The following is a 10,539-nucleotide window of genomic DNA, read 5'->3' as shown; positions in this document are numbered from 1 at the left end:
CAGAAGCAATGCAGAAGATGCATCTACAATTTCCCTGAATTTTCAGAAAGTGATTTGTATCTTAAGAGCTATTAAACATACAGAGAAAGCACAGATATCAGTTTTTCACATGACTCCTGGGCTTTCAAAAGTTCCTAATTGGCATTTGTAAAGGGCCTTATTAGCTGGAAAATATCTGAGCATACTGGTTTGGCTATTACTGCTTTAATAAAAGACTGTAATTTTTACTTAAACCATGCAATTATATAGTAAAAAATATTATGCTTTTCTTTCAAAATTCATTTTATTCAGGCCATATCTGTTGTCAAGGAGCAGAAACCTATTCAATCTAAGCTTTAAAAAAGTGTGATTTATTGTACAGACCTTTATACAAAGCACACCCAAGGAAAAATGGTACAGAGGCAGGTCTTATGAAGGTGGTGAACCCAACCAGCTCTGAAGAGCTCACAGGCACATAGTTCACTACCATTAACCTGACCCAGACACCAACTTACTCACTGGTCTCAGTTCAATTTTTCTTTGAGAGAGAGAGAGAAAATATGATTGGTTCTCCTTGAGTGAAGTACATCTGTTTGGCCTAATTAGTTGAGGCCAAGGTGATGAGGACATTTGAGCAAACATGGCCACTTAGGTGCAGGTCTTAGGTATGGCTGGCAGAAGGAAGCAGGTTCTCTCAGAAGACGTATGGGCAGATGCAATGACTGACAACTCTATTTTAACATAGTATAAAAATAGCATTTGACACCAAAATAGTTCTAAGAAAATGCAATTATTATGAAACAAACATGAGTGGATACAAGTAATGCAAAATGACTGAACTCTGGCCTTTGTGCTGTCACAGTGATTTAATTGCCTTGCATGGTATTATCTAAGACTGACATAAATCTTTCAAATTATTCTTCCTTAAATATAGACATTCATATAAATTCTATGTTTATTATGCTACCAAGTAATTATATATTTCATCCAATTGGATCTGTTAGGATTCCACGGTTTTGCCTTCAAAGTCTGTAAAAGGAAAAGAATGAAAAGACATAACTATTTCCAAAATATTTTAGTAGCATATGTTATTATTAGCTTTTTTTTTTTTTTTTTGCTGGATTCCTGTATTCATGATTCAATAGCTGAGAAAGTGCATGTGTGAGAGTGATTCCATGGGGAAATAAAGCCATGAGATCATAGTTAGGTATTTTCATATAACAAAACTAATTGTGGCCTCTTCCCTGGCCACAAGCTATTTTTATGTGCTCTCTCCTGGCACCTTGCTTTTCATTCCAAATCGTGTATTCAGCTATGTTGTCAGCTCCATTTCTGCTCTTGGCTTTGCTGGTCCTCTATGCACCAATTCTAATTCCCCCTGATTAGCCCCATTCCTAAGTCCATCATACCATACATTTCAGAATGAAAGGTGCATGAAATTTTGTTCATTTTATTGGACATTTAAATAAAAGGGTGGGGGCTGGGGTGAATATCCTGACTGGTCAACCACAAGGAAGTCTACATCAGCTTTGTTTTCAACTCAGTTATATACTTGGGCAATCTGGACGTGCAGATTACTTGTGTCAATTTCCTTACTTACTCATCTTGAGGGAAGGATTTAATGAAGGATTTAAGGATTTGGTTGCAAAAGTGGGAAGCAGGCCAGGCACAGTTGCTCACGCCTGTAATTCTAGCACTTTGGAAGGCCAAAGTGGATGGTCACTTGGGCCCAGGAGTTTGAGACCAGCCTGGGCAACACTGTGAGACCCTAGATCTACAAAAAAAATTAAAAATTAGATGGGTGTGGTGGTGCATGCCTGTGGTCCCAGCTGCTTGAGGGGCTGAGTTGGGAGGATCACAAGTCTAGGAGGTTGAGGTTGCAGTGAGCTGTAACTGCACCACTGCACTTCAGCCCAGGCAACAGAGCAGACCCTGTCTTAAAAAAAAAAAAAAAAAGTGGGAAGCTGGGATCCAGGAGAGTAAGCAACCAAGGCTGGGTCCCTGGGGAATGTGGGAAGTGGGGAGGGTTTGACAAGAACAGTATTGCAAGGAAACTTGATCCTCTATTACCCAGTTCCACTTGTAGAATAAGAAAATACTAGTTAATATTTTGTCTACCACCTACCATTTAGGAACTCAAGACTCTGTGGCTTTTCAAAGGTGGTTTGAGGAATCTGATTTGGAAAATCTGCTGCTGCAAATAGAGTTAAAAGAATAGTTTTTAGTATGTAAAGGACAATAATTTCTGCAGTTATTTCCATTTTCTTCTATCTTGTTCCTTCCACTCTGAGGTTTCTCTGAATTCACTGCTCTCCTAGGAGTTACAAGATGCTAGACCACTGTTAATAAAGTCTCAACCATTGATGATGACTTATCCATGTCCTGAGTGGACAATATGAACAAGCAGATGTTCAGTCAACTGCTCAATATAGCATCTTTCTACCAACATCCCTATGAAGCCTCCTTCCCTGGCCTCCATAAACCACTGGGCAACTTCTCAATGATTGCTAGCTTCCTTCTAAATAGATAGTTTCAGATGAAGCTGTAAAAATGGAAACAGACTAAATTATTATTTTTTTGATATACGGTTTGTATAGGCAGCTTTAGAAAAAATACAATTCTCTACATAAATATTTGCAAGCAGTCACATTATATGTATACGGTTGACCTGTGAACAATGTGGAGGTTAGGGACACCATTCCTCTGTGTGATCAGTAATCTACACGTAACTTTTGACTCCCCCAAAACTTAACTAATAGCCCACTGTTGACCAGAAGTCTTGCTGATAACAGTTGATTAACATACATTTTCTATGTTATATGTATCACATACTGCATTCTAACAATAAAGTAAGCTAGAGAAAAGAAAATGTTATTAAGAAAATCATAAGGAAGAGAAAATATATTTACTATTCATTAAGTGGAAATGGATCATCATAAGGTTCTTTATCCTCATTTTCTTTATGTTGACTAGGCTGGGGAGGAGCAGGAGAAGGAGGAGGCATTGGTCTTGCTGTCTCAGGGATAGCAGAGGTGGAAAAAAATCTGCATGATAAGTGGACCTGTGCAGTTCAAACCTATGCTGTTCAAGGGTCAACAGCATATATATGTGTGTGTATTTATGTAATACATTATAAATTATATATATGATGAGATATATATACACATAATGAGACAAAAATTCCCAGATTTTCCCTGTTAGGGAGAATTCTAACTTGGCTCTCTCAGTCCCTTCCTCTCACCTGTGTTCTGAGGAAGATGCTGTCTTGCCCTATTGGTTATTTTTGGCTTCATAATAAAGAATTGAGAAGAAAAGGGAAAGGTGAGAAGCAAGAGATACAAGGGACTGGAGCTGAAGTTAGAGTATTTTGGGAGAGTTTGAGGTGAATATGACAAGGAAGCAGTTTTAGTGCTTTTTAAAAAAAAGTTGACATTTTTATGCCCATTTCAAAGTGTTTGTGAAGCATACGAAAAGAAGCACTTATTTAAAACTTGCTTTGGTCACTAGACCATAACATTATTCTCTAACAACTGGACAATATGAGTCATGACTATTAGCAATATAGACATTGTTTATAACCCCACTGACTTACCATCTGACATAACTAGATTTTTTTCTTCATCAGGGACCGGATCTTTAAGTCCTGAAATCAAAATTAAATAAAACTTGCTGGATTTAGAATATAACCAACAACCTAACTAGGTAATGAGATGTTCTAAGTCAATGTTTTTCAAACTTCAGTGACTATGACCCACAATAAAAGGCACATTTTACATTATAGTCCAATGTGCATATTTGTGTACGTATTAATGAAACAAAAAATTACATGAAATAATACTTATCTTTTTCTAATTGTGATGGTTATACCGAGTGCCAACTTGATTGGATTGAAGGATGCAAAGTATTGATCCTGGGTGTGTCTGTGAGGGTGTTGCCAAAGGAGATTAACATTTGAGTCAGTGGGCTGAGGACTCTACTTTTAATAGTATGGAGAACACTGATAGTCCCTGGCATGAACTATTTAATGAGTTATGCAAAATAAATGCATTTGACACTCCTGATTCACTGCCCATGAGAGGCAGGGAGTTTAGTGACTCTATACATAATACCTTTGACCATATGTGGTGAACAAAGGAACATAATGAAGCTGGTTAGCTGCTCCTAAGTTCAGTGGACAAAGTGATGAAAGAAAATGATGAACTCAGAGATTCTGTCTCCTGGCTTCAGAAGCAGATACTGAGCCTCAAATCTGCAAAGATTGCCCTGAGTGAGTCTTATCTCCTGTAGAGAAAGAGCTGAAATTGTGGAAAAACAGACACAAGCTCTCATTATGTGAGTGGCTGAATTGCAATGAAAAGTGTATGCACAGCCTTGCCAGGTGTCTCCTGTTAAAGTGAGGGCATTAATTGGAAAAGAATGGGAGGCTGCAACTTGGAATGGAGACGTGTGGGAGAACCCTGATGAAGCTGGGGACACTGAGTTTGTAAACTCTGATGAACCTTTTTTGCCAGAAGGAACAGCTTCCCCTACCCAGTAGTGGCAACATCCCCTCCCTGACCCATGCTGTCATCAGCCTTTCCACCTTTGTCTGAAGAGATAAACCCTGTGCTGCCTGAGGCAAGAATGACGGCCTCCCCTGAGGCAGTTGCCAGGAAAAATAATGTTGATTCTCCTCAGTAGCCACCCCTAACACCCTTGTTTGCTTCTAGACCTATAACTAGACTAAAGTCTCGGTGGGCCTCTAGAGGTGAGGTTGAGAGTACGACCCATGAAGAAGTGTGCTACACTCAAAAAGAGCTGCTTGATGTCTCTATTTGTTTTTTGAGACAGAGTCTCATTCTGTCACCCAGGCTGGAGTGCAGTGGTGTGATCTTGGCTCAAGCTCTGCCTCCTGGGTTCATGCCATTCTCCTGCTTCAGCCTCCCAAGTAGCTGGGACTACAGGCGCCTGCCACCATGCCCGGCTAATTTTGTTTTTGTATTTTTAGTAGAGATGGATTTTTACCATGTTAGCCAGGATGGTCTCGATCTCCTGACTTTGTGATCTGCCCACCTTGGCCTCCCAAAGTGCTGGGATTACAGGCATGATCCACCGTGCCCAGCCAATGTCTCTCATTTATATAAACAGAAATCTGGAGAACAGGCATGGGAATGGATATTAAGAGTATGGGAATAATAGTTGAAGGAACATAGAGTTGGATCAGGCTGAATTTATTGACTTGGGCCTACTAAGTAGGGACTCTGTGTTTAATGTTGCAGCTCGAGAAGTTAAAAAAGGTTCTAATAGTTTATTTGCTTGGTTAACTGAAATATGGATTAAAAGATGGCCCACTGTGAGTGAGCTGGAAATGCCTGATCTCCCTTGGTTTAAAGGAAGCGATCCAAAGGCTTAGGGAGATTGGGATGGCGGAGTGGATTAGTCACTTTAGACCTACTCATCCCAGCTGGGAGGGTCCAGAAGATATACCCTTGACCAATGCCTTGTGAAATAGATTTGTGAGGGTAGCACCTGCATCTTTGAAGAGCCTTGTAATTGCTCTTCTCTGTATGTCAGATCTAACAGTGGGAACCACAGTCACTCAACTACAAAACTTAAATACATTGGGAATAAGTGGATCCCAAGGTGGCAGGGGCCAAGTGGTGGCACTTAACCAACCATCAAAGGCAAGGTGGGGCCAGGTGCAGTGGCTCACGCCTGTAATCCCAGCACTTTGGGAGGCCAAGGTGGGTGGATCATGAGGTCAGGAGATCGTGACCATCCTGGCTAACATGGTGAAACCCCATCTCTACTAAAAATAAAAAAAATTAGCCGGGTATGGTGGTGGGCAACTGTGGTCCCAGCTACTCGGGAGGCTGTGGCAGGAGAATGGCGTGAACCCGGGAGGTGGAGCTTGCAGTGAGCCGAGATCACACCACTGCACTCCAGCCTGGGCGACAGAGCGAGACTCCATCTCAAAAAAAAAAAAAAAAAAAAAAAAAAGGCAAGGTGGGCATAACTGCCATAATGGACAGCAGAGACAAAGCAGCAATCAGAATAGTCTGACTTGTGTAGAGCTCTGGCATTGGCTAATTAATCTTGGTGTTCCTAGAAGTGAAATTGACAGGAAGCCTATTGCATTCCTACTTAATTTATATAAGGAAAAACTTCTAGGTTGAATGGATAAAAGACACATTTGAATTATAAAAAAGAATCGTGGCCCCTCAATCAATTTCCAGATTTGAGCCAGTTTACAGACCCTGAATCCCTAGAATGAAGGGGAAACCGAGCCCCCTTGAGGAAGGACCCCACTACATTACTGACAATTTATGCAGTGAATCTTTCTCCCATCTTTCCCCAAGGGGACCTCTGGCCATTTACCAGAGTAACCGTGCAATGGGGAAAGGGATATAATCAGACATTTCAAGGACTTCTGGACACTGGCTCTGAGCTGACATTGATTCCAGGGGACCCAAAATATAATTGTGGTATTCCAGTTAAAGTAGGGGCTTATGGAGTTCAGGTAATTGATGGAATTTTAGCTCAGGTCGGACTTACAGAGGGTCCAGTGGGTCTCCAGACTCATCCTGTGGTCATTTCCCCAGTGCCAGAATGCATAATTGGCATAGACAAACTTAGCAGCTGGCAGAACCCCCACATTGGCTCCCTGAATGGTAGGGTGAGGGCTATTGTGATGGAAAAGGCCAAATGGAAGCCATCAGGGCTGCCTCTACTTAGAAAAATAGTAAATCAAAAACAATATCGTATCCCTGGAGGGATCGCAGAAATTAGTGCCACTATCAAGGACCTGAAAGACGCAGGGGTGGTGATTCCCACCACATCCCCATTCAACTCTCCCATTTGGCCTGTGCAGAAGACAGATGGATCTTGCAGAATGACAGTAGATTATCATAAGCTTAACTAAGTGGTGACTCCAGTTGCAGCTGCTGTACCAGATGCACCAGATGCTCATTGCTTGAGCAAATTAACACATCTCCTGGTACCTGGTATGCAGCCATTGACTTGGCAAATGCCTTTTTCTCCATTCCTGTCCATAAGGCCCACCAGAAGCATTTTGCCTTCAGTTGGCAAGGCCAGCAATGTACCTTTACTGTCCTACCTCAGGGGTATATCAACTCTCAGGCTTTGTGTCATAATCTCATTCGGAGCGACCTTGATCACTTTTCACTTCCACAAGGTATCGCACTGGTTCATTACACTGATGACATTTGACATTACGCTGACTGGATCCACTGAGCAAGAAGTAGCAAACACTGGACTTATTGGTGACACATTTACATGCCAGAAGATAGGAAATAAATTTGACTAAAATTCAGGAACTTTCTACTTCAGTAAAATTTCTAGGGGTCCAGTGGTGTGGGGCCTGTGAAGATATTCCTTCTAAGGTGAAGGATAAGTTGCTGCATTTGGCCCCTCCTACAACCAACAAAGAGGCATAATGCCTAGTGGGCCTATTTGGATTTTGGAGGCAACACATTCCTCATTTGGGTGTGTTACTTCCACCCACTTATTGAGTGACCTGAAAGGCTGGCTGTCAGTTTTGAGTGGAGTCCAGAACAGGAGAAGGCTCTGCAACAGGTCCAGGCTGATGTACAAGCTGCTCTTCCACTTGGGCCATATGACCCAGCAGATCCAATGGTGCTTGAGGTGTCAGCGATAGATAGGGATGCTGTTTGGAAGCTTTGGCAGGCCCCCGTAGGTGAATCACAGCAGAGGCCTCTAGGATTTTGGAGCAAGGCCCTGCCATCTTCTGTAGATAACTACTGTCCTTTTGAGAGACAGCTCTTGGCCTGTTACTGGGCTTTGGTGGAAACTGAACGTTTGACTATGGCTCATCAAGTCATCATGTGACCTGAATTGCCTGTCATAAACTGAGTGCTTTCTGACCCATCTAGCCATAAAATGAGTCATGCACAGCAGCATTCCATCATGAAATGGAAGTGGTATATATGTGATTGGGCTCAAGCACGTCCTGGAGGCACAAGTAAGTTACATGAGGAAGTGGCTCAAATGCCCGTGGTCTCCACTCCTGCCACTCTGCCTTCTCTTCCCTAGCCTGTACAGATGGCCTCATGGGAGTTCCCTGTGATCAGGTGACAGAGGAAGAAAAGGCTAGGGCCTGGTTCACAGATGGCTCTGCACGATATGCAGGCACCACCCAAAAGTGGACAGCTGCAGCACTACAGCCCCTTTCTAGGAAATCCCTGAAGGACGGCAGTGAAATCTTCCCAGTGGGCAGAACTTCGAGCAGTGTACCTGATTGTACACTTTGTATGGAAGGAGAAATGGCCAGATGTGCAATTATATACTGATTCATGGGCTGTAGCCAATGGTTTGGCAGGATGGTCAGGGACTTGGAAGAAGCATGATTTAAAAATTGGTGACAAAGAAATTTGGGGAAGAGGTATGTGGATGGACCTCTCTGAGTGGTCACAAACTGAAGATATTTGCATCCCATGTGAGTGCTCACCAACGGATGACCTTAGCAGAGGAGGATTTTAATAATCAGGTTTATAGGATGACCTGTTCTGTGGACACCACTCAGCCTTATTCCCCAGCTACTCCTGTCATTGCCCAATGGGCCCATGAACAAAGTGGCCATGGTGGCAGGGATGGAGGTTACACATGGGCTCAGCAACATGGACTTCCACTCACCAAGGCTGATGTGGCTACAGCCACTGCTGAATGCCCCATTTTCTGGCAGCAGAGACCAACACTGAGTCCTCGATATTGCACCATTCCTCGGGGTGATCAGCCAGTTACCTGGTGGCAGGTTGATTATACTGGACCTCTTCCATCATGGAAAGGGCAGAGGTTTGTCCTCACTGGAATAGACACTTACACCAGATATAGGTTTGCCTATCCTGCACGCAATGCTTCTGCCATGACTACCATCCATGGACTCCTGGAATGCCTTATCCACCGGCATAGTATTCCACACAGCATTGCCTCTGACCAAGGCACTCACTTTACAGCTAAAGAAGTGGGGCAGTGGGCTCATGCTGATGGAATTCACAGGTCTTATGTTCCCCATCATCCTGAAGCAGCTGGATTGATAGAACAGTGGAATGGCCTTTTGAAGTCACAGTTACAATGCCAACTAGGTGACAATACTTTGCAGGGCTAGGGCTAGGGCAAAGTTCTCCAGAAGGCCATGTATGCTCTGAATCAGTGTCCAATATATGGTACTGTTTCTCCCATAGCCAGGAATCACCTATCTAGGAATCAAGGGGTGGAAGTGGAAGTGGCACCACTCACCATCACCTCTAGTGATCCACTAGCAACATTTTTGCTTCCTGTTCATGTAACATTATGTTTTGCTGGCCTAGAGGTCTTAGTTCCAGAGGGAAGAACGCTGCCACCAGGAGACACAAAAATCCCATTAAACTGGAAGTTAAGATTGCCACCTGGACACTTTGGGCTCCTCCTACCTTTCAGGCAACAGGCTAAGAAGGGAGTTACAGTGTTGGCTGGGGTGACTGACCCAGACTATCAGAGGAAATCAGTTTACTATTCCATAATGGAGGTGAGGAAGAGTATGCATGGAATACAGGAGATTCATTAGGGCCTATCTTAGTATTACTATGCCCTGTGATTAAGGTCAGTGGGAAACTACAATAGCCCAATCCAGGCAGGACTACAAATGGTCTAGACCCCTCAGGAATGAAGGCTTGGGTCACTCCACCATGGAAAAAACCACGACCTGCTGAGGCGCTTGCTGAAGGCAAAGGGAATACAGAATGGGTAGTAGAAGAAGATAGTCATCAATACCAGCTGCAACCACATGACCAGCTGCAGAAACGAGGACTGTAACTGTCATGAGTGTTTCCTCCTTCTTTTGTTAAAAACATGTTTGTGCATGTATACACTTGTACTAAGAAAATATCTTCATTTTATTTCCTTTTCCTTTATCATGTGAAATAAGATTTATTGACTTCATATTAGCATTTAAGTATTGTTAACTTTATGTAATAGTATTTGGGTTGGAAATTAGTGCATTTCCGGTTGTATGAAGGATAGTTGTATTATGTTAGGCATAATTATGACCTTATTATTGTCTTTATTTGAAGATTATGTATGATCTCAGGAGACGTGTATGGGTTCAAGTTGACAAGGGGTGAATTTGTGATGGTTAATACTGAGTGTCAACTTGATGGGATTGAAGGATGCAAAGTATTGATCCTGGGTGTTTGTGAAGGTGTTGCCAAAGGAGATTAACCTTTGAGTCAGTGGACTGGGGAAGGCAGACACACCCTTAATCTGGTGGGCACAATCTAACCAGCTGCCAGCAAATATAAAGCAGGAAGAAAAATGTGAAAAGGTGAGAATTGCCTAGCCTCCCAGCCTACATCTCTCTCCCATGCTGGATGCTTTCTGCCCTCAAACATTGGACTCCAAGTTCTTCAATTTTGAGACTTGGTCTGGCTCTCCTTGCTCCTCAAGCTTGCAGACAGCCTACTGTAGGAACTTTTGATCATGTAAGTTATTACTTAACAAACTCCCCTTTATATATATATAAAATATATATTTATATATGATGTATTTTTATATATTATATATAAT

At 42.5% G+C, this 10,539-nt stretch overlaps 1 protein-coding gene across 4 annotated transcripts in view; it reads right to left on the bottom strand.

Moving 5' to 3' along the window:
* Positions 1–346: 346 nt before the first annotated feature.
* Positions 347–10,539, bottom strand: part of MDH1B (malate dehydrogenase 1B) — a 39,879-nt gene continuing 29,686 nt past the window's right edge. For 2 of the 4 annotated variants that reach the window (XM_032754777.2, XM_058439241.1), the window contains exons 11-13: positions 3,572–3,622; positions 2,105–2,173; positions 347–1,008 (exon numbers count right to left, since the gene is read on the bottom strand). In XM_032754777.2, the coding sequence (XP_032610668.1) occupies positions 980–1,008; positions 2,105–2,173; positions 3,572–3,622 (149 nt within the window). In that variant the 3' untranslated portion in view covers positions 347–979. The remainder of the gene's footprint in view (positions 1,009–2,104; positions 2,174–3,571; positions 3,623–10,539) is intronic. The other 2 variants (XM_058439234.1, XM_058439244.1) reach the window with 1 other exon arrangement.

Source organism: Hylobates moloch, unplaced genomic scaffold, assembly GCF_009828535.3.
Source record: "Hylobates moloch isolate HMO894 unplaced genomic scaffold, HMol_V3 SCAFFOLD_1, whole genome shotgun sequence".
Taxonomy (NCBI): domain Eukaryota; kingdom Metazoa; phylum Chordata; class Mammalia; order Primates; family Hylobatidae; genus Hylobates; species Hylobates moloch.
Note: the sequence above shows the minus strand (reverse complement) of the source record. Positions and strands in the feature narration are given on the sequence as shown.